The following is a 23,662-nucleotide window of genomic DNA, read 5'->3' as shown; positions in this document are numbered from 1 at the left end:
ATATGAGGAACTATGCAATCTTATCACAGATCACAGGGTGGAAGAGAATGAGTGAGAACGAATGGCAGAGTACGTTTTTAGAAGCCAAAGAGATGGAGAGACAGAAAGAAAATGAGAGAATAAGAAGAGGGGAGAGCAATTTCTTTCACTTTGCCTTCAATCCATCTCCTGTTTCATACACAGCACTGGTGCAGAACTGTGGGCCTAATTGGACTAACAATGGGGTCCAGATAAGACCTGTGCTAATGAATAAATGAATGAAATAAAGCCAAGCGCGCTAATGCAGGCAAAATGAAAAGCACTCTGAAAATGACATCAGTCAGGCTGCAAATTCTGGGTTTCTGCACAAATAAACAGGACTAAATAGTTTCTCTAAATGACGTTCTACAGAAACTCCAGTTTAACTAGCAGAAAGTCAAATATGAACATTACCACTTAAACAACTGTGCACCCTGCTTTGTAGTACCTGACCAGAGCAAATGACCCATTTATCCCTCATGGTGCAGATGGCATAGCACCTTGTGCCTGGTCCTGGCCATGCCCTGTCCTTTTCCTGGACTGGCAGCGTGTGGTAAGATCCTAACCTTTATCAGTGCGACAGGCCCTGCTGCTGCGGACACACGCTCTGCGTCTGATCCTTATGCCCAGGTTCCTGCATCCACCATATGCCCAACTGTGCCCGCACCTCCAAACACATAGCCCACACACACCAAACGTATAAGTACACTGACACCTACGCTGGCATGAGTGACACATCCTGACCTCTCGCTGTTCCACCTTGGATCAGCAGAAGGGAAGCCACATGCAATGTGAGAGGGGACGGTGGGGTCAAGGAGCTGGGTTTGGAGAGGAGCCACATTGTGGGCGCTGCAAATTCAAGACAACCATCCAGCTGACATTGCCAAGAGATTTTATCCTACTAAAAATATGGGGGAGAATCATGAAAAAATAAATTGCCTTACTGAAGCAAATTTATTATTTCTTATCTGTCTTATTAAACACAAAAACAGTGTCAGGCTAACTCATTTGCATCATCTTTCATGCAATAAGCATGCAGACCTTTATTTATTCTGTTAGCTAAAAATACTCTTAAGAAACCATTAAAGGAGGAAACATTGCTAATTATCATGTGAAGAGGAGTGACAAGTAGATTTCTATACAGGTGATACTCAAAAAATCATAATATTGCACAAAACTTCACCCATTTCAGTAATTTAACTTAAATGAGAAGCTAATATATTATATAGACTCATTATATGCAAAGTGAGATATTTCAAGGGTTTATTTGTTAGAATTTTGATGATTATAGCGTACATCGCATGAAAAATCTGAGACAATTGAGATTCAAAGTTTGCTCTCATCATAAATGAGCACTTTGAACCACTGCTCAAAAGACCAGTTCATGTTTCTTTAGCCCAGGTAAGATGCTTCCGACGTTGTGTTTTGTGCAGGAACAAAAAAATTAGAAATTAGAAATTAGAAAAAAGTCAAAATGAGCTTGACAGGAGGAATACAACATTTGAAGTCCATGTCCAGGATCTGTCTGTGTGTGGTTGCCTTCGAAGCACTAACTCCAGCCTCAGTGTGTGAATGGCCGTTTTCTGACGATCCTCTCCAGGCTGTGGTCATCCCTGCTGGTTGTTCCACCTTTTCGTTCCCTTCTACAAAAACATTTTATTGATGTCCTTTGATGCAGCACTTTAAGAGCATCCAACTTCTTTTGTAATGACCTTTTGGGGCTTTCCCTCCTTGTGGAGGGTGTCAGTGTTGGTTTCTGCACAACTGTCAGGTTAGCAACCTTCCCCATGATTGTGAATTCTACTGAAATAGCCTGAGAGACCATTTAATTGCTCAGGAGTCCTTTGCAGGTGTTTTGGATTAATTATCTGATTAGAGTGTGGCACTTGGAGGCTACAACGTTGAACCTTTTCACACTATTCTAAATTTCTGAGATTTAGATTTTTGGGTTTTCATAAGCTGTAAGCCATAATCATCTGGATCATAACAAATAAATGCTTGAAATATCTCACTTTGCATGTAATGAATCTATATAATATATTAGTTTAAGTTGAACCACTGAAATAAATTATGTTTTGCGTGACATTCTAATTGTTTGAGTTTTACCTGTAAACATTTTTTAAATCTGGCAATATGAGTAATTAACCTTTTTATTATCTTATTTATTTATTTATTTTACAATTTTAAGCATGCATTAGAAAAATGTTTTAAAATTTTGGGTCTGAGGTTGGAAGGTAAATTTGAGATTATTAACAAGAAGCATAATTTTCTACAGACGCACATATAAGATGTTTGTGGGAACAGTTTCTTTCACATGATTTAATTTTCCCATTATCCAGGTGGTCATTTGATGACTTCCAGTTACTGCTATCCATTTGATCATTATCTATTTACTTAGTTAAACTGCAGAGCTCTGATGGTTAAAGCCATTAACATGTTATTATGTAAGGGAATGATGATGTGAATGCACTGAAGTGAAACACTTATAGCTTGGAGGAACCAGGCAGCAAGCGATTGTGATCAGTCTGGAACAGCAAGACGGCGGTGATGGATGGAAAGTGGTCGGCTTAAAGGCACGAAGGTCACATTCGATGACAGTGTATCTGTGCGTGTGGTGTGTGGCCCTGTTTAATCAACAGACAGGGAAGCTGAGAGTAAAAGCCTAAAAATACATTGTGTCAGTGTTTGCGTGTGTGAGCGCGTGTGCGTTCTCATTCATCAGTGGTGACAGTACCATGTGGGGTACGCCACTGTTCTCGACTAATTCGCCGCACACATGCACACAGAGATTCATATGAAACACTCCTGCGAAGGTGACATGGGTGCCTGCTAGCAAGAGTTTACTCATTGCAGTCAAGGGCACATCTATGTGTGTGTGTGTGTGACTGTGCATGTGTATGTATGGTATGTGCAAACAATCCACCTGGACACAACTAGTTTGACATGTCCTTGATCTTGCATCTATCACACCAGCCTCACCTCTCATTTCCAAACACAATGCGTCTCTTTTTCGCTCTATTTATCCCTTTTTCTGTTGTTTTTTTTTGCCTTTGTTTCTTTTTGCGTATATGCTGTGTCCTCTGAGTCTTACATCCTCTTTCTCTTTTTCATCCTTTCTAACTTCTTTTGTCATCAACCCCTCTTCTCGTCCTCCAGTCTCCTTCTGTCCTCTCGTCCCGCTGTCACACTCCCTCTGTTCCCTGCTTGCTGTGATCAATTAGGAGACATTAGTCCCACAGTTATTCCAGGTGACAGAAGCCTCGGGAGGCCACACTCTCCTTCATCTCTCCTCCTTCTGCCTCACCTCTGTTTCTCCTCTCCACACCTGGCTGTCTTGTCACTCCTGCTCCTCCTCATCGCTCCACCTCCTTTTGCTTGGCAGTGGAAACAACAGACCACAACCCCCAAAACAATCTTAGGTCCTCACACCTTACAGTGCTGACAGTGACATATCAGCCTCAACCTTCCTCACCTCTGTCTCCTCAGTGACCTATCTTCCATTTCCTTTCCCCTCTTTACATTCCCCTCTGCCTTCTACTCACCAACAATGTTCCAACCCTTTCTTTTTCTCCCCCTCTCCTCTATCTTGCACTCTCCAGGTTGCCATTCACAATGATGGACCTGTCTTCCTTCCTATATGCCAACTGTTCACCTGTATCCTAGCAACCACCTCTCCTTTGGCTGGGGTGCTCCATGCGGAGCAAGCAAACAAGACACCGGGGGAATGAGGAACAAGCACTCTCGTTTATCCTCCTCCCTCCATCCGTTCAGTCATTCCTTCACACGCAAAGAGGAGGCCATCCTCCACTGGAGTTTGAAGCAAAACACTATTACTGAAAGCACAACTATGTGTCCTCACAAACTCTTTAACACAAAGTGATGAAAATGCACAGCCTCACAGAGGCACATGCTTTTTAAATTTTTTTTTTTTTAATTTTTTGTGTATCTATGTGTGTATGTTTATCTCATCCCCATGGCTCCTTTCAAACAGTAGGAGAGCGCTTCAAAGAGATATTGTTAGATGTGCTCTTGCAGCATGCCTTTCTAAAAAGGCTCTCAGTGTGTACACACATGTGTCTCTGGAAGATTGTTGGGCAATTTTTGAAGCTATATTTGCCGTCTTGGAAAAACGGAAAGACAAGAAAGCCACACAATCACACGCAAACACTGTGTGTGCACACATTTAATGTTTAAGGCAGAATGGTGTTACGTTTAGTGTAGGAAGACTCACGCATGGACACACAAAAAAAGAAAAGTGCTGCTCAGGCACATGTGTCCTGGTGTAATTTATGAGTGGGCTCCTGGGCGGACGCCTCAGAGGGGTCCTCTTCACGCTGTATGGCTCTGGGTGCTCTGCACAATCTCCCCAGTGATTGCCGTGCCCACACATACACGTGTGTAACGCACAAACAAGGTACGACAAAAATCCCCCTTATGAGTAGTGAACCCGCGGCACGTTTAACGGTACAAAAAGCAAAGTAAACACAAGGGTTTCAGGCTTGGCAGCGCTGCTACAGCTCTGTTCAGCACTGGAGCAAAACATTTCCTTACAACTGCTGAAAAGGAGATTCAAAGCTAGCAAAAGTAACAAAAATAACAATAAAGTATCACTATACTAGCCTGCTGGACCATTAAGACACAGACGTTTGCCAGATAATGCAACAGAAAAATGCTGAAAAGAGAGCTTGAACTGGTTTAAAATGAAACATGCATCAGCGTAGAGTGTATTTGATAAAGACAGTGTGCTTAACCGGCTTGCAATATAAATACACCTATTAATAAATTAATCTCTAATTTGGCTCTTAGTTAATATGACCAATTATTAAGACTGACAGGCAATACTGTTAGTTGTTTGCACCGACTATTCCTCTCATTACATATCTATTTAAAAGGTATACCGTATATTTTGGTGAAAATAAGCCTCTCTGTCATTTGTTAATTTATGCTGCTCATACAATAGATACATCCCCCACTCTCAATTATTTATGAGAGGAGTGTTTTGCTGTTTGTGATAGTCGTGGCCTTCCTCTCCCATATGTGGCTGTCCAGAGCCATGTGACCGAGCAAAGCTCAGGAGGGGATGGATCTGTCTGTGTGCCGCAGGCAAGGGGCCTTGATCTGCTCTGGAGGACACACACCATTCTCAAGGGCACTCTGAGGGGGTTAAACAAGCACACAAAAATGGACACACTCTGGCGCGAATTCAAGTGCACATCCACAATTTGGACACATCCAGGTGAACAGGCGTTACCACACATATGGATGTGCAGATCCAAATCCCCTATGATGGATAGGTAGGATTGTAATCTATAAATATATATACATATATTTATAAATAATGTAAAATTATATAAATAATATATGTAGAGTCAGTTTTGCTGATGCCACTATTTCCTGAGATCCACCCATCTGTTGACTCTGCTCTCTGGGGTAAGAGGCCAATCAGGGGCTCAGTCGCACATCTGCCTCCTTTTACACACGCCTACGTGAAAACACTAAAATAGATGCGCACACACATTCAGATGCACTTACATTTTTTAATTTTCTTTCTCTTTCACCGTTGTCCCTGTATGTACACAGACATACAGTACTAGTCTGCATTCTCTTGACCAGTGAATGAGGTCAAGAAGGAATAGAAATCCATGCCCACACACACTCCCACACAATCTGAGCAACAATTTCTCTCTCTCTTTCCACAGATTCACTGGTAGACAGCCATTAGAATCTCTTCCTGATGTGCTCCGTAAGTACTCTTCACTATGTATCTGCTATTCCTCTAAGTATGACTATCGCATGCTGGCTTCAGATCAGTGAAAAACATCCACTTTCCTGCTGGGTCTGTTAGGATTCCCACCTTGACTGATACCTGCTCAGAGAAACAGTCCTTGTGTGCTGCAGTGTATGTATCTTCCTGTCTGTTTACTGACGCTGAGTGGAGGCCAAAGCACCTGCTGAGGCTGATTTTGCCAGAGCAGTTCAAGACTAAAGTGACAAAGCTTGTGCATACTTACTCCGCTTTGTGTTTATAGTGGGCCGTTAACTTGACACTTTGCTGCTGAGGTGTGGGAAGAATAAAAAGAGCAAATAAAAAAAAAAAAAAAAAAAAAAAAAAGGATGAGCAAACCTGAAATAGAAAGGCTGCTCTTGTGGGACTGAGTTTGGATTTGTTCATGGGGTAGTCTTCTTCACTTTTACAGCATTTCATTTGAGGTTGTGAAGCCTCCTCTTGAATCAAATTTCATTACTTACCGATGAAGTAGGACAGTAGGACGGCCAGAAGGGCAGCGGCTGCGATGGCAGTCACAGCAGCACATTTCCAGCTGCAGTATTTGGACGGCTTCTTTAGCTTGAAGGCTGAGCGGGAGAAGGTGTTTCTGGGCAGCAAGCGAGGGGGCGGAGAATACACCGTGCCCGACGTCAGGGGGTAACCAGGGGAGGAGCTACTGAAGAGCGGGGTGGTCCCTGATGACGTCTTGAACAAGAAGTGTCTGCAGATATAAAATGTGAGAAAATTGTCATTTATTAGAGGAAAAACTGGCTAATACCCTTGATAAAAAAAATGTACAAAGATGTAGTCTGTGGGCAACATGTGTTCGAACTTTTGTCCAATTTTTTTCTGTCTGATGAACCCTTCCTGCCTTTTGGGTGTGAACATCCTTGAACTGATTGTGTCTCCATTTAAACCCAGTTCCAGTCCAAGGTTTCCTTTTAAACTCCATCTGCTGCACCCTCTTTTTTTCCTCTATGCCCTCGCTTTTCTTCAGCTCAACCCCACTTACGACGTGTCTCGTCTCTGCCCTTGATGGCAGGAAAGGATCAGCACTATCCCCCCCCCCCCCCCACACACCTTTCTTTCCAGTCCTCATTGTCCAGGAGGGGTCAGAGCTCAGAGAGAGCATAAAAGAGGGATTTTGAACTGCCATCCCTTTGGTCGCATTACCTATTATCCTCTACTATCAATGCACCTGCTCACCCAACACTGTCCCCCTCCCTTCTTGTTTCCCTATGTTTTTTCACTGCCAGCCCACTCCTTCTCCTATTCTTCACCATCTTCTTTCTCTAGTCGCGTCTTCCTCTATAAGATGTTCCCCCCTCCGTTTAGATTTTCTTTTTCATCTAACCTTGAGGGAATGCAGCGGCCACAGTGAAAAAGAGAAACAGTGCACATGAAGAGGAAATGAAAAAGTCTTTGAAAGGACACAGTGAACAAAATAAAAGAAAAAAAAAACTTTTATGAAACCTTTGTGAAATCTTTTGCAACACACTCACAGCACACGTGGGGAGTGAAGATCTGCCCCCACACACACCTCAGGTGGTATGACAGAACAAAGCCCTAAGGTGAGTGTGACATATCAGCGGAGGAAAGGTCACTTGACTGCCTTGGAGATGGAGTTAAGAGAGACTTTGTCTGCTATTTTTGTGCTTGTTTGTGTGTTTGTAATTGAGTGTGGAGGGGAGAATATCTTTCTACTTCTATCTTTGTGAATTTTCTGACCTTGGGAGTGAGTACTGAAAAGAAGAGGAAAATGTATTGCACGTCTTCAGTTCCTCAAATGGAGCTAGAGCATGATGCCCGCAGCCATGGTATTAGGCAGGTTGCCATATTTAATGGATTAATAATGTTCATTACTGGTGTAACCTTCACAAAATATCAGCTTCAGGTAGGTGCTCCTGTCAGCTTCAGAGCCTCCAAGTGCTTAACCCAGTAAACATTTGTATTTAAAACTGAAAACGGAGGATTTAGCCTCTTTAAACCTACTAACCTAGACAATTAAACCTTAAAACAGTACTACTGAACTTTGGTAAATTTTCACAATTTGTCTATCCCTAATTCAGCATCTTGCATCCAGTCTCTTCTCTGAGCATCAAAGTCACCATCCAAGTCAGTCCATGTTAACTCTTGTCTTATCTCTTGCTCTGTCACTGTCGTTTTTCTCCTTACTTCCTCTGACAACGTCCTATTGTATGTTTTTGCTGAATCTGCAATCCTGCACGTTGGTTGCTGGCATGTGATAAACCAAAACGCAGTTGTCATATGCTCCAGTTGTCAAAGAAAGTCGTGGAGTGTGGTTTCTCAGCTTCAGGATGCTTCAGGGCAATGACGTATCCAGGAATGTACATATTGAATGTCAGTGTGGTATTAAAACGAGCCAGAAGCACAGAGTTTTAAGGTTGGAAAGTAGTGTTGCTTTAAAACTTAAAATCTGATCATAAATTACTGATGTAGGCTTCATTTTCACCAGCAGTCTTTAATAATTACCTCTGCCAAGGCGGAGGTCATGTATTCGACAGTGTTGATCTGTCTGTCTGTTAGCAAGATAACTTAAAAAGGTATGGACAGATTTTGATAAAATTTTTAAGGAAATATCAGAAATGGAATAAGGAATAATTGATTAGATTTAAGTGGTGATCTTAGTAAGGATAATACTGCATGAATGGTACCCTTCCCCACTGAAAACAAATGCAGATATTAGTGTTAGGGATGAGGTGGGATAACTAGTAATTGTAAATTGAATAGTAAGTGAAAGTGCCGATCAAAATCTAAATCCATTTAAAAGTACCACTGGAAATCTAATGGGTCTTCTTTTTCCAAGTCAAGAACTGCTTGTAATTTAATAAGAGACAGAAAGAAAGTTCTTGCTCAGATATTACCTGCTTTAAGATATATGGACAAGGCTATAAAATCTTATTGAACTTTCTTACATAACACTTTTTTTTTAAATCTGCAGGATTCATGAGAAATCAAGTTATTTCAAGTATAAACATTGCCATCCACAAGTCTGTCAAGTTGAGCTGAATGTCTTCGCCTCCAGTCCAAGACATGTGACTCATGTCTGCACACATGTGTCAGGACTGTCGTCTTTATTCTGTAGCCCCCTTGTCAGTTTTAGTCATACTTGTCTAGAAGGAGCAGTAATAACCCACCATTTTTGCAGAATTAGATGGGTTTTTTTAAGTGCTTAACTGTGCTTTGAGGTCCTCTATCATTTTGATGCCTTTAATCACTGCTGTTTCATAAGAGTATGTCTTTACATGTGTCTGCAAGTCTACAAGCAGCTGGTAAAAACAGGTAATAGGCTCAGAGCATGAAGATTTGTTTTGGGAGCACTGCTCAACTCTATCAATTATTCAGCCAGACTGTGCTTCTCTTTTTTCTGTCTCTGCCTCTTTCCATTTTATACCACTGATTGTTGGACTTCTGTCCTGCTGGAATCTTCTCTTTTCCACCCCCATTTTCTCTCCCTTTACCTGTCAGGTAAGCTGCATGGGGTGGGCACACACAGACAGAGGCTGAAAGAGCACAAGGAGATGGCACACAAGAAAATATGATGTTATTGTCTAAAAATACCATGCTCTTAGTGTCACCACCATCAGTTTTATTATGCATGCATGAACCTATAAGCTGCCAAATGCAAAAATGCACATATGTGTGTATGCGCAAAAACACACACACTCTCCAAGGTCAAGCAGCATGTGTCAGCTCGAACTCATTTTCACAGTCGCTGAAGCACTCTGTGATGGCAGGGCCAGCGCTAATTAATTACAATACTCCTAATGTGCCAGAGTGAGCTGGTGAATCGCTTACGTTCTGTACAACACAATGCATATGATTTGATGTGCTGGTATGCATTTGAACTTGCTCGTTGAAATCATTTCAGTCCCCAGCTTTGTTGTTTGTGTGCAGACGCTCCACTGTGAGCTCGGGTGGGAAGGGAATATGTCTATGGGCCGCACTAATTACAAGTAGGAATGGAAAGTGTCTAATGTGCTCTGGGGAGGTAATTGACATTGATTTATGTTGTGGATGGCTATGGAGGGGTTCTATCATAGCAGGCAGCCAGCAATCACAACTGTGTATCATTAAACTGGTGTGTGTGTGTGCTGACGTGTGGGTTTGTGCATTTGTATGTGAATATTATGGGATTTTTGACAGTGGTCCAGCTTGGAAATGTCATACATAATTAGAGAGAACTGACAGAGATCCCTTTCCCCCCTACTCCTCAGCCACTGCTACCTTGCTGTCATTGCATCTACTCGCATGTGCGCACATACACACACAGCAAGCAAAAATTAACTCATGCACTGACACACATTTACACTTAGACATAAGCGCCCACCCACGCACAAACAGTAGAAATTTATGTGGGTTTTTCTTTCATCCGCTTGCCCTGTATGTGCAACCAAATGTTTCATTTGCATCCTCGCCGAACAAAAAGTGACACAAGGAAAGGGTAGAGGATGGAGATGAAGGCTATAGATAAGAAGACAAGCAAAGAGAAGATGTTTTTTCTCTCCATTCCAACACCATTCCCCATTGAGAGAAGAGAAGACCTGGACAATTAACCACAGAACAGAGAGCATGCTGGGTAATTAGCAGGAAGTCAGAGCTCGCATTCCCCTTGAGTGAACAAATACACACGCTCTTGCACGCCCACACACACAGACTCACACACGGTTAATTTTCTCAGCTCTCACAAACATGTGGCTGCTTAGGATAGCAGTCTGAGAATCACCATCAGATGTGGAGAACAATTAACAGAGGTCGACTCAGTATGGGGGTGACATGAAAACAGGCAGATCTGAGAATGAAACAAAAAGCTCTTGGGGAGGGGAAGATGCTCAGCCACTGTGTTGTGAGAATTGCTACCTGCTGTAATAGTAGGAAAAGAAAAATCTGCAGAAGGATACAATACAATGGGCCTTCATTTACAGAGGGTTGCTTTCATAATGGACATGAAGTTTTTTTTTATACCCACTTAATCCAGCTTAGGGTCTTGGGGGAATGGAGACTATCACAGGTCCTATTAGGCAAGAGCATGGAGGTTCATTTGCGTGTTTGCAATTCCAAAAAATTAAAAAAAGGCAATGAAATAGTCTTAATAAGTACACTAACACAAAAAAGAAACAGTATTATTGATGTGTATATAAGACTGTAAGTCCCTGGATTTAGTCTCAGCTGGGGCCTTTCTATGTAGATTTAGCATGTTTTCCTTATGCATTTGTGGCATTTGATGAAGATAATCTGAGCTGCTGTCAGGTAAGAGTTAGGGTACACCCTTAGCAGGTCTCCAGTCCATTAGTGATGGGAATTTCCTCTCTTTTCACTAATTCGGCCCTCTTGATTTGGATGGCTTAGAAGAGCTCCCAAACGGCTGTTCATTTAATATCACATAGAGCTACTATTTTAGCCTAATTTAGCAATTATGAATGGGTTTTGTATTGGTGAGCAATTTTTATTGATTTTTTTTTCATAAAAGCATTATTTTTTATGCATTTTGTTAAAAAAAATATAGTTATCTAATATTTTTAATCAAACCTTTAAATGAACAACTGTTTGTTAAACTACAACAAACAAATCAAATAAATAAAGGACAAAGACTTAATGATAAAATGCTTTATTATAGCAGGAAATGGTAATGTAATGCAATACTTTTTTTCTTTTAAGTTTTACTTGAAGCACTTTAAATCCAGCTTGCCATCTCCCTCTGTCACTGTGTGCCTGGCCTATTCCACAAGACTCATATGATCAGTCTTTCCTCACTTGTAAATGGCCGCATGGCGTGCCTTTTAAAATTTCGCCCCTTTTGAAAGCTTGGCTCCCCTCCAGTGGGAGTCGTCTCTTCTCATTCACTACAAAGAATCGGCTGTTGAAGCCAGCCCGTTTGAAAATCACACATCACTACAGTCCATCTCACACCTGATAATCGTCATTTTGGATGGTAGGGAAGCCAGAAGACCCAAAGAGAAACCACATACACATGGGAAAAACATGTAAACTCCACATAGGCAGGGCCACATCTGAGATTGAAACAGGAAACCTATCAATTTATATACCTAGTTATTTTTTTTCTGCAACTACTTTCATTACAGATTTATTAGACAAATATATCTCCAAACTTTACTTTCTGTCTTCTTTCATGGGTTTATTCTTAGTGCAAAAGGATTCAGTGTAATTTTCATAGCTAAAATTGATGTTTTATAATCAATGCATAACAAATGCACATACATTTTCTCACCAATTTAACATAACGGATAGAAGAAATATACATTTAGAACTATATATTCCACTTTTATCTACATTTCACGTTTGTAATACTATTCCTCTGTTTAGTATATACAGTGGCCCACTAACCAGCTGTTTTTTCATCAGCATGACCATCTCAGGTTGAGCAGCTGTTAGACAAGCAGGTTACCAGTTTTATTGCTGACATGACCAGCCTGACCAGCTACCCAGTTCCATTACTGTCCAAAACCCCTCAGAGGCAACTCGTCAGTTTATAAAATGATCACTGTAGCTAATCAGCTTGTTTTCCAGCTGACAAATAACCATCAACACAATTAAATTTAATAACTGAGACTACATTGACTAAAGACAAGATTTCTGAATGAGAAAAACTGAAACCAGAAATGTTTTGATTTTTTTCTTTAACATAGGGGGAATTTCAAGGTACTGTTGTTGGATTGACTTTGGCCTCAAGCTGTAATAGCTCCTGACTGGTGTGAATAAACATGTACATTTTTGTGTTTACTTCATCTTTGCAATGAACAGCTGAAACAACAGAGTGCAAAGTTAAATAAAGATCATTAGAGAAGTAGCTTTGCGTAAAAAATGATGAATGCAATTTTTAAAGTCTATACTGTGTGAATGCAAGTTCATATAATTATTAAACCCTGCATAATACAATGTGTAGTAATGACTGCACATTACACTAGTGTTTGCAGAGCTGAGAATGAATCTTTTTCTCTGTCATTCCCACAGGTTGCATTTTCTATCTGTCCCCACAGCAATGCATTTGAAAGTAACCTGTAACCCCCTCCCAATTCTCCCTAACCCACCTCATCCTCTGCTGTTCTTTCTAGATAAATTGAGATGCTGCAGCCTTTTTAGTGATTTTATTTTTTTCCCTTAGAGCTTTGGCCTACAGCAGAGTGGGCAGGGGCTGCAGGGGAATGTCCTGAGATCACAGAGAAAGATTGAACCTGGCATCACCAAGGCTCCAAGGGGCCGATTGGAAATCAGCTGCTTTCTCATGAAATCCTGCAACACATGTACACATATGCGTACTTGTTTTCATGCACAGAGATGCATTCTTTTACTCTATTTCTTGCACTTACGCACACAGTGACAGCAGCCATCTATAGTCATTTATCTCACACCAGTAAATGTATCCATGTTCCAGGGGCCCCAATCTCCCTCCTCCGCCTTTCTATCTTCTCTCACACACCCTCCCCAAAACAATCTCCTTCAATCACCTCTCTCCCACTCTTTCTCCTCTCCCTCTTCTATCGTAAACCATTTCTTTCCACCTTCCCCACCCTGCCTTATATTTCTCTGCTGTGTCACTGCACCCCCCCACAGTCGTCTATTTCTATCTCTCTCCTTCTCTGCCAGTCATCTAAGCCCCAGGGTGTTCTTAGGTGATCAATCTTCATCCTCTCAGCACTGTCACACTATTGGGTCAAGCCAAAATACACACACAGGCGTGCACGCACATTTACAATAACGAGTGGACAACAAATGCCAAGATTTACATATAATCACAATGGGGAGCAGTGGCAGCTGCCGAGAGCATGCATGCTTGGATGTAATCACACAGTAAACACAAATGTACTCAATCACACACTGACTCCCTCACATGAACAGGTTGCTCATCTCTTCCTATAGCTGCAGATTATAATGAGATGGAGGCCACCCTCTGTCAGCACAGGGGTGGTGTGGCTCTTTGGCTCTGCCTTGCTGGCTTTGACCCAGTCACAAGTTAGCCCACCCTCCCTCCACCACAGCCATGACCAGAGCAGGAGGCGCAATCTGAGACAGAGGGTGTACCGTTCTGGGCTCCATTCAGCTTCATTTAGGCACTGAGCCATGCCCAGCCCTAACACCTGAACATGACCAAATACTGGCACCGCAGAGCCCTCAACAATGTGACTGTTCATTTAAATTTGTAAAGACGGCAATTATATACACCCTCGGGAAGAGGATTTATGATTTAGTTTGGTTTCACCAAAGATCTCTGCATCTTTAAATAATTTACATGTCACTATGGTAACTCAAGTTAATATATAAATATAAAAATTCAAGTATGGTGTTGGTATTCTTGTTCAACACTGCCTTTTACCCATGAAGCATACCAACACAATACTTCAGAAGAGTTTGAGTATAGACCTGATATCAGTGGGACTGAATTAAACATGGCTCAGTCTCATAAATACTGCACAGGGCCAGAACTCCAGGGAGCTTATCTGGGCCCATCTGAGCTGGAAGCTCCAGAGCCCAGCAGGACAAACACAACTTTAGCTTGCAGAGTAAATGCTCAGAGAGCGGCTGCGCGAACAGCTAGCAAGGATGTAGGCAGCGTCCCTCTCACTGCATGCTTCATGAATAGTAATGCCCTGCATGAATACTCTGTTTGCCTGGTAAGTGTTCTTTGTGTACTGGCAAAAGCACATGTGTAGCATGTGTGAAATGGTTTTTATTTCCTGCCAGTTCACTCCATGTTGCATGCATAATAGCTTTGATACATGTAGCTGTTTTGTGTCATGCTTTGTGATGAGGGAAAGAGTGCATTTGAGTGACACACTCAGAGCAATTTTCTTTTTAAATGGGTGGGTGCTGGATGTTGCTCAGTGAACAAGAATGCATAGATGAATCATTTAAAGATTATGCTGTGTGTTAAAAAAATATATGCTGGTCTCTTAGAGACATATTAGCTGAGCTGTTCAACTGCAAAAGTGAGGCCTTTTGCTTTTCTTCTTAACCCGAGATCCTCATTATTCATGCTACTCTCTGCCTTGGACACTATCAAAACAGATCAAACTCTTGGGTATTTGTAAAAGTTGTAACATAAGAATTGATAATAAAATGAATTAATTATGAGACAATTAGTTATACAATGAGTAAAACTGGCATTAGGTGTATGTAAAGAAAAATATTTGCGAGCTTTCTCACAGCATTTATAGATTGCATGCTTAATTTCTTTGCCAAACCATTAAAACTAGATTTAGTAGTGGGTTGCTCTGAGGCAAAGTCTGACTAATGTAGCAAAGACAGTGTAGGGCTTACTTTCATGGCCACAGGTGTATAAAAATCAAGCACCAAGGCATGCAGACTGTTTCTGCAAACATTTGTGAAGGAATCAGTAGCTCTTTAAGGAGCTCAGTGAATTCAAGCGTGGTACTGTGATAGGATGACACATAAGCAACAAGTCCAGTCGTGAAATTTCTTCTTCTTCTTCTTCTGCTTCTGGGTCCTGGGCCCTGTGCTCTGGCCACCCTGGATGGCCAGTGCCTGGCAGGGTCAGTGGCAGCTGATCTTGACCAAGGGGGGCTCTGGCTGGGGCCTTCCTCTGCAGCCCTTTGGGTGGGTCAGGAGTGGTCTTAATGATGGGGTGGTTGTGGTTCGTGCTCCAGGATTGCTGCTGATAACCCCGGTCTCAGGGCCGCCCTGGTCTGCCTCTAGCCTCTGTAGAGGTGTGGTTGCTTTTGCACAATGACACTCATCTTTGATCACTCCTCATTCCTCATACTACACAGTCACTGAGTTGTCCAGTGTGCCTAGCTGCAAAGAGTGGTCCAATGTCATATTGAACTCATTTGATTAAGAATGGGATGTCTATTAATGTCACGAGACAGTCAAGGCAGGTGAGCCAATACTTGTGGCAATGTAATGCATATATATATATATATACTGTATGTCTATATATATATATATATATATATAGTTATCACTTTCCTGCCAAACGCTTCATAACTATGAACCATTTCAAGACAATTGTTTCATACTGATTTAGTGGTTTAGAAAGTTTTGCTTTCTTCATCGCTGACAAATAACAATGGGGACTGACATGACAAGATAATACAATGAACTGGCAAAGGACAAAGGAAAATTAGGAGTTTAAACACTGAGGGACTAAATAACAAACAAGAAGCCGGTGTGACAAATACAGGAAGTAAAGTAAACAAAATACACAAAGGGATACACTCAACAAAATACAGCAAGTTAACAACAAGGAAAAACAGAAACTTGTATGTCTGGCAGGATAATGTTGAATTTAACAGTTTGTCTATCAGTAATTTGTTGTTGTATTTTCTGAGCTCCTAAGATGGCAAATCAACTGGAAAAAGCCCATCAAGGTTGGATTTTCTAAGTTGGAAGAACCCCAAAAGTCTTGACCTCAAAACTCAACTTTTTTTAAAGAAAAAATAAGAAAAAAGAAAAACAAACTAAAAAAACGACAGAAAAAAAAGTCAAAGAAACAAACAAACAAAAAACAACTAGCTTTATTAGCGCTTCTGTCAGTTTGCTTCTCATTAAATCAGCCGCAAACATGGATAAGTACTGTCCAGACTAAATGAACATATTGCTATTGTGTTTGTATGCACAAAATACAAAGTAATGCATTGTTAGCAACTTATATTCCTAAAATGGCCAGCCAAGACTATACACACAATATAAAACCAGTTGGTTTCTAACTTGCAGCTGGAACATGGTCTACTCAGTCATGAAGTCATTCCCAGCTCTGAGTCCCGGCTTTCAGGGGATGCAGCATTAGCGAGCATGATAAAAGTTAGGTTATCAGTCACAGTACTTGCAAGGTCGCTAATGTTCTTTGTCTTTGTAAGGTTCCTTTTTGAGCTTGTATTTAAATATTTAGTGCAACATGTTTTATGTTAGCATGAGTGAATGTGCAAATCTTTTTTATTGCTATTTACTTAACAGCTCTTTTGCTCTTTCTCATAATTCCACAATTACAGCGGTTGCAGGAATGTTGTTGAAGCAGCATGGCTCTGGACTTTTGATTCCTTACTTCTTATTATTTGAGGCTCTTTCCACTGATTTGATTATTGCAAATGTTTACAGATAACAATTCAAATGGTAACATGTCAAGTGTAAAAGCAGAAAAAAAAAACATGGCTCTTCTGACCTAGTCTCCAGCGGGACGTTGCTGTTGAGGACCCAGCTGTCTTGTAACTGGACTGACTCAGGGGTGGTTGGCCCATCTCCGGTGCCTGGAGCCGGGGCGTGAATGGGGTTACGCCCCCCTCTGAGGGTGTTTCTGTTCAGGCTGTTGGCAGACTGGTGGGACAAGGTCTGGTGGTTGTGTGGAGGGGGCAGTGGAGGCCGTAGTGTGGACTGACTGTGGTGGTTGGCAGCCCCTAGAAGAAAACAAGCATAAAAACAAACTTTTTAGTTAAATATATTTTCACAGGAATCAAGGATTTAATTCCAATGTAACCAATTCAAAAGTAGAACAGAAATGTTATTTGATATTCTTCATTTATTTTTCAGTAAATCAAAAGTAAAGCTCCTCAGCCAGCAAATAACATCATTACCACTCCATTATGTTCAGCAGTCATTCATTTCAGTGTCACATTTTCCAAATGACCGATAACTTATCTCAGAGGGAACTCCAGCTCTGTACACACCCAAAAGCTTTTTACATTTTATGCAACATTTTCCACATTTTGTCCATCTTCCTTATTTGCAAGGTCTTTCACTCATGTTTCTCTTTTCCAGTATATTTTGTATCCAGTTTTCTTTGTCACATCTAAGTGAAGGTGTGTGTGTGTGTGAGCGATATTAGAGCACTCAGCACAGCATGCGCCCTCATCGCTTGCTCTCAGACTTGAGGGAACGTGTCAGCCAGAATCCAATAGCAGCCCCTCCAACAATGAGCTAATGGACTCTTGAGTGAGAGAGCTAAAAAACAAACCGGCATGACTCAGACAAGAACACCCATTCACACATCACCTTTCTCCCTCTCTCTCTGTCTGTGAACCGGTGGGGGATTGAGCCCATCTTCATCATACGTATGTGCATGGCATGTGTGGTTTGTTTAGTAAAATCAATAAACCACACTATACTATGCAGCATAGAAGAGTCACACACAATTGCATCATTCTTGGGGATTAGCAACCTTTTTCTTTAAACACTACCATTTGCAAGTACTCACTGAACAGCTAATGAAAAAAAAAAAAAAATCAAAAGCTGCATATTTAATATGAGTACAAGAGCATCCTCCATCTATGCAAATATCTTATCTTGACTTTTAAAATAATCCAGACCTGTGCCGGATTGTACTGGGGTCTAGATTTTACTAATGCTACACCTTTCCGTTATGTTTCATGAAATGTGGCTTCTTAGAATTTGCACAATTATGCTAGCACAAACAGACAGACAAACAAAATGAGGCTGAGAATGCTGTCTCGGCTCTGCCTTGGGGAAGGAAAAATGTTTTCGAGTGTCATCACAAAGCGTCCATGGCTTTATGCAACTGCTGTCTGAACAGAGATGTTACATTAGTGCAATAGACACGGATGCAGTAATGTAATGTTTGGTTTCAAAGCTCTTTAGTTATGTTTTTGCTTTTAATTTTTGGGATGCTTCAGATTGCACTTTCATTTTTATTTTACACTTCCAAGTGTAGAAATCTTTGTTTGCACATTTCCTTCCTTGTACTGATCAAAGGTTTAAGTATGTGCACATATGCACACATACGTGTGGGGTGAAAACAACAAAGCAACTGCTTTGTCAAACTGCGTGATCACACTTGCCCTCCTCCATTTGTCATCTTTACTTGAATTAGACAAGAAAAGAAACATTGTGTGAGGGGAAGAGAGATGTGTGGATGTGTTACACTCTCCTGAATGCTTTTCTGCTTTGATATCATGATGCTTCTAGGAAGCATATATTATAGCAATCCAGGAATGTAAAGCATTTATGATGCAGCTTTTCTTTTTCAGTCAGATGGGTGCTAAGAGTAGATAGGGGGCAGTAAGTGCCCTTCCAACTGCAGCTGTAATGGCAACCAGTTTGCAACATGACCTGATTCCCCTGCTGTACCACTGGGACGCAGGTGTCACCAAGATGGCCATGAAGAACAGATGCTTATGAAAGGAGAGAAGAGGGGAAGAGGGGAAGAAGTCAAGAGAAAGATGGGGGCCAGACCTCTGCTACATGGGAGAGGCACAAAACATCTGTTTGAACATGCAAAGATCCTCTTGGGAGAAAATAATACATGTACATGCATGCGCACTCTCACATTATGCAAACATACATGCAGTTACACACCTGCAGGAAAGATTCAACTCTTGCATCATACATGCAGAATGTAAATTGACATATGCAGTAAACTGTTACATGCGGTTGCACCCTCCTCCTTCCTGTAAAGAGTCATTTTGTCATGAGGATTGCTTCCCTTTCTTTCATCTTGTGTTTATTTGCATTTTGTTTGTCCTTTCCTAAGATGACAAGCGCTTTGAGATAAACTCTCATTTAGAAGCTTTTTATAAATAAATCTGACCTGACTTCTCCTCCTTGCAATGCTTCTATAAATGTGAAAAACAGCGACACCCACTACGCTCTATCTGCATAAATACATTTATGTGGAAACAATGCACACAACAAAGAGCCGTATAAAAAGGTTTGCACACTCCCATGCAGGCATGGACTCAGTCCCACCGGTGCAAAAATAAAAACAGACACACCAATGCATACATACTTGTCTCAGATGTTTAAATCTGCATACAAAAATGGAATGCCTCTTGTCTTTGCTCCTATTCTACCATAAATATAGAATATTTCATTCATTTGTTATCTTGACCGCTTAGTTCATTACAGGTAAGCTGGAGCCAGGGTACACCCTGGACAGGTCACCAGTCCATCGCAGGGCCAGCATAGATATATATGGACAACCATTTACACACACACTCACACCTAGGGAGAATTTAGAGTGACCAGTTAACCTAACATGCATGTCTTTGGACAGTGGGAGGAAGCTGGAGAGAACCCACGCACACATGGGGAGAACATGCAAACTCCACACAGAAAGGCCACCACCCCCCAGGTTTGAACCTCCCCCCAGCCGAGGCCCGAACCAGCGACCTTCTTGTTGTAAGGCTGCGGTGCTATCCACCACACCACTGTGCAGCCCTCTAGAATATTTCTTTAATTTAAATTCAGATGAATAATCTTTTGTGTATCTCATATAGAAATAATGGCTTGAAGTCTTTTCAGTTATGGTTATTTTTTTGTTGGTTTATGTAGCATGTGTATGTTGTTTTGTAGACACCCTACTCCACTAGGAGAGAAATATCCAGCCACTTTTTTGTTGCACAAGGACAAAGACTTGATCGATCACACTGAGTTGTTGCTTAATGACTCAAAAAGAAAAAAAAAATCTATCATCTACCACTGAATAGCCAATTCTATTAACAAAAAATATAAATTCTATAAAAAGGATTGTCTGCAATTCTGTGCTTCTCAACTTCGTCATGCACTGTATTGCAACACAGTAGAATTAAATAGTTTATTTTATTCTTCATTAAATCACTACTTTGTTTTTAATGACTCGCTGCTCTTTCATTATTATTATAGAAAAATAGTATTGCAGAAATATCTGGTTAAAAATTTAGTAGACGAAAAAGAAAAAAAGAATCTTTCAACATGCTGCAAAATATTTATGATCAGAGACAAACTGCTTTCTTTTTTTTCTTTTGCAACACCATAAGAGATATATGTCAAAGAGATTTGTCCTCATGTACACTTCACATTAATAAAAAAAAAACAAAAACAAAAAACCCTACAGCTTGCCGAGGAAACACAGATATATTGAAAAGCATATCAGCCTGGGGAGCAAACTCCAAGTGGAAGGCCATTTTTTACACAGCATATGTTGACAAGTACTAAATTAAACTGCAGCTTGTTTTGGCCACAGAAGCTCAAATCTGACTAACCTTTGGAACAGATGCAGAGCACAATAACAGTGTGACTTAATTAGTCTCATAAATTAAGAAAGGAGACTAAGTCAGATGAAATGACCGAGTGCTCCAGTCCAATCTGGAGGTAGGCTAATAAGAATAACTGTTTCACCAGGAAGCCAGTCTGATAAAAAACACAAAACATGCAACAAGGAAATAGAGCAATTAGCGAGCAGCCAAGCAGATCACACTTTATTCCAGTTTATCTTCTCTTCTTTTTTTCCTCTCTCTGCCACTCGCTGGTGAGTAAACACCGATCATGAAAAGATTTTCTCAACAGCCCCTCTGTTTTGTTGTCACAGGAACCTTTTGTGGAGAGGCGTAGAGCCCCTCCGACTGCTGCTGAAGCCTGACCCACTTTATTCTGCCTGTGGTCTCCGGCGACTGGAGAAGGGGGGGACTATAGCTGTAAGCTGGTTGGTTTGGCTCAGGCTAATCCCTGGAAGTCCATTATGCTCACCAATTCAGTGAAGCCTTGCTCGGCAGAAGAGCATGAGCCTGTCTGCTAACCTGCCTCTCCTGTAAAACACACACATGTTAGTGTGAGGCTGGGGCTCGCTACACCATATTAATCTCACAGTGTGAGTTTGTGTGCGAGTGTGTGGCCAACTGGCAGCAGGAACCAACCAAGGCAGTTTGTTTTGCAGCCCTGGATGAGCAAACTGTTTATTGACATTTTCTGTGGTTGACAGAGAAAAGTCACAGGGCAGGATGTGCATCTATGTGAGCTTTGTGTGTGTGTGTAGCACAAAAATGCCCATTCAGCAGTTAAAAAAGGATCATATCCCTTACCCCCTTTCTATTTCTCGCTTTACCCTCCCCCCTTCCTTCTCCCTTGTCTCTCTCTCCATCTTTTTACTTCACACTGCTTCTGGATCTGTCTTTCTTTTGTTCAAACTGCAGCCCCGGCCTTCACTGTTTTTCATGCACCTCCTCTCAGTGTTAATCGCTATGCACCCTGTGATTTCAGGTGGTGTAGTCCCATGAGCTGCTGCTTCACATGTCCTCTGTCTTAGAATGTCACACACCCCTCATTTGTCATTCTTCTCAGAGCTGAGAGGATGAGCATGGAAGGAGAGCTCGAGGTGAAACCTCAGAAACACTGACAAAGGGCCTTAATTCTCACATGAGTTTTTATTGCACACAGAGGAGCATACAATAACATACAGACACAAAAAATAGATAAAGTTAAAGACATACATTTACATGTGCAGAAACACACACACACACACACACACACATGCAGACACACACACTACGCCTCTGCCTTGGCTAGTCATCTCTGTCTAATTAGGAGGCAATAATCCGCTAGAGAAGAGTCATCAAATTCAGCCAAAAACAAACACTCTCCACAAGCAGAAATGCATGCGTGCATTTTAACCACACACACAGACACACACACACACACACAAACTGGCAAAATCATCCCACCGTTACGCAAATGTCACCCTTACATAAGCACCATTAGGAAGAATAACATTAGTGGAGAAGGAGGGATGCATTTTTGTTTTGCCTTTGTTTCTGTAGATTTGTTTCAACAAAGCCATTAAACATTCATTGCTTCGGCAGTGACTTTAGGTGGCTTCCCTGGCAGCAGATAGCTAGCCACTTTAGAAAAAGGCTCTGGCTAAAAATAGCTTAGTGTTCCCCATGCATAATGAATGGCCAGAGACAGCGCTAACGCTAGCTCTTTCCAGGAGCGTTCTGCTACGCTCCGTTTGGCCGTCTCAGCTCCCCCCGGCGTTCCAAGGGAACGTTCCCAGACAGGTGCTCTGAGCCAGACAGTATTCCCTTATAAACGTTTGGAGACCAATTCCCTGCCAATCCTCAGCAGCGACGTTCCGTTCCCATTCACCTGTCATGCTTCACTAGGAACACAAGTCATGTCTGTCCACCTGTTTGCTTAGGTAATGGTGGACCACTTTAGAGGAACACACACGCGCATGCAAGCACAAACACACAAAGACATAAACAGCATGCAGCTTCCTGAGGATTAACTCGCTGTGGTCAGTTTCTGCCTGGCTTGGTAAGGTTCATTTCCTGCCCAGCATCTACTCTCTACAGGACCAAAGCAGACACACGGTAAGCTAGGCATGTACTTTCAAAGCATATGCATAACCAGTCACTGGTTATAGGTGTTTTATTTGCTCACAGCTGTTTCTGTGCCTTCCAACATGCCTGGGTATGTTTATGCAGTGCCAGACTGCCACTCTAAACTCATTTAGGTCGATTTTAATGGATGCCCAAAAGCCAAGGACTCTTTCTGCACCCATTAGATCAACAGTCCTGCCTGGGAAAGATGGCAATTTGCAATTTTATCTCAATGTTGTCTTCCCTTCATCCAAAAATCCCTCTTTCACTCTCTAAGCTCTCATCAGTTTACTTTTCTTTGCCTTCTACCTCTTTGACTCCTATGCATCTTGTTCTCTATCTCCCTTTCAGTCTCTCTTTCCATCTATTTTTGCTGGTGTGCTTTGAATGCTCTCTTCTGTCTCCTTTTTGATTTCTTTTGCATGCGAGATGTCTCATTAATGAGCTTCAAAAGTCAAAGTTTGACTTTCTCTATCTCTGCTCCCATTTGCCTCTTTGTGGCTCTTTCCTTGCCTTTTTTTTCCCCCAGTCTTCATCTCTCTTGCTCGCCGTTTGCGTGTACATGCTCGGCAGAGACTGAAAGAAGCCCCAGAACAGAAAGTGTGGGTGTACAAGAACAAGAATGAGAGGAAGAGAAAGTGTGCCTGCAAGCCTCACTCTCCCTCTTTGCCAGTGTCTGCCATTAGGGTGTCAGTCGCAGAGTGAATTTATTTGCTGTGCGGTTACTGGGCTAATGATTGATGTTGCCCCAGCAAACAGTAAACCAATTAGAAAGCTGATGTAACGTCATTTT

The 23,662-nt window shown here is 41.6% G+C and overlaps 1 protein-coding gene across 4 annotated transcripts in view; it reads right to left on the bottom strand.

Moving 5' to 3' along the window:
- tenm2 (teneurin transmembrane protein 2) overlaps positions 1 to 23,662 on the bottom strand; it is a 210,893-nt gene that overhangs the window by 39,177 nt on the left and 148,054 nt on the right. For all 4 annotated transcript variants that reach the window (XM_041990535.1, XM_041990534.1, XM_041990536.1 and 1 more), the window contains 2 exons: positions 16,944 to 17,175; positions 6,268 to 6,506 (listed from right to left, as the gene is read on the bottom strand). In XM_041990535.1, the coding sequence (XP_041846469.1) occupies positions 6,268 to 6,506; positions 16,944 to 17,175 (471 nt within the window). The remainder of the gene's footprint in view (positions 1 to 6,267; positions 6,507 to 16,943; positions 17,176 to 23,662) is intronic.

Source organism: Melanotaenia boesemani, chromosome 7, assembly GCF_017639745.1.
Source record: "Melanotaenia boesemani isolate fMelBoe1 chromosome 7, fMelBoe1.pri, whole genome shotgun sequence".
Lineage (NCBI taxonomy): Eukaryota > Metazoa > Chordata > Actinopteri > Atheriniformes > Melanotaeniidae > Melanotaenia > Melanotaenia boesemani.
The sequence above is the reverse complement of the archived record's forward strand: the minus strand, read 5'-3'. Positions and strand labels throughout refer to the sequence as shown.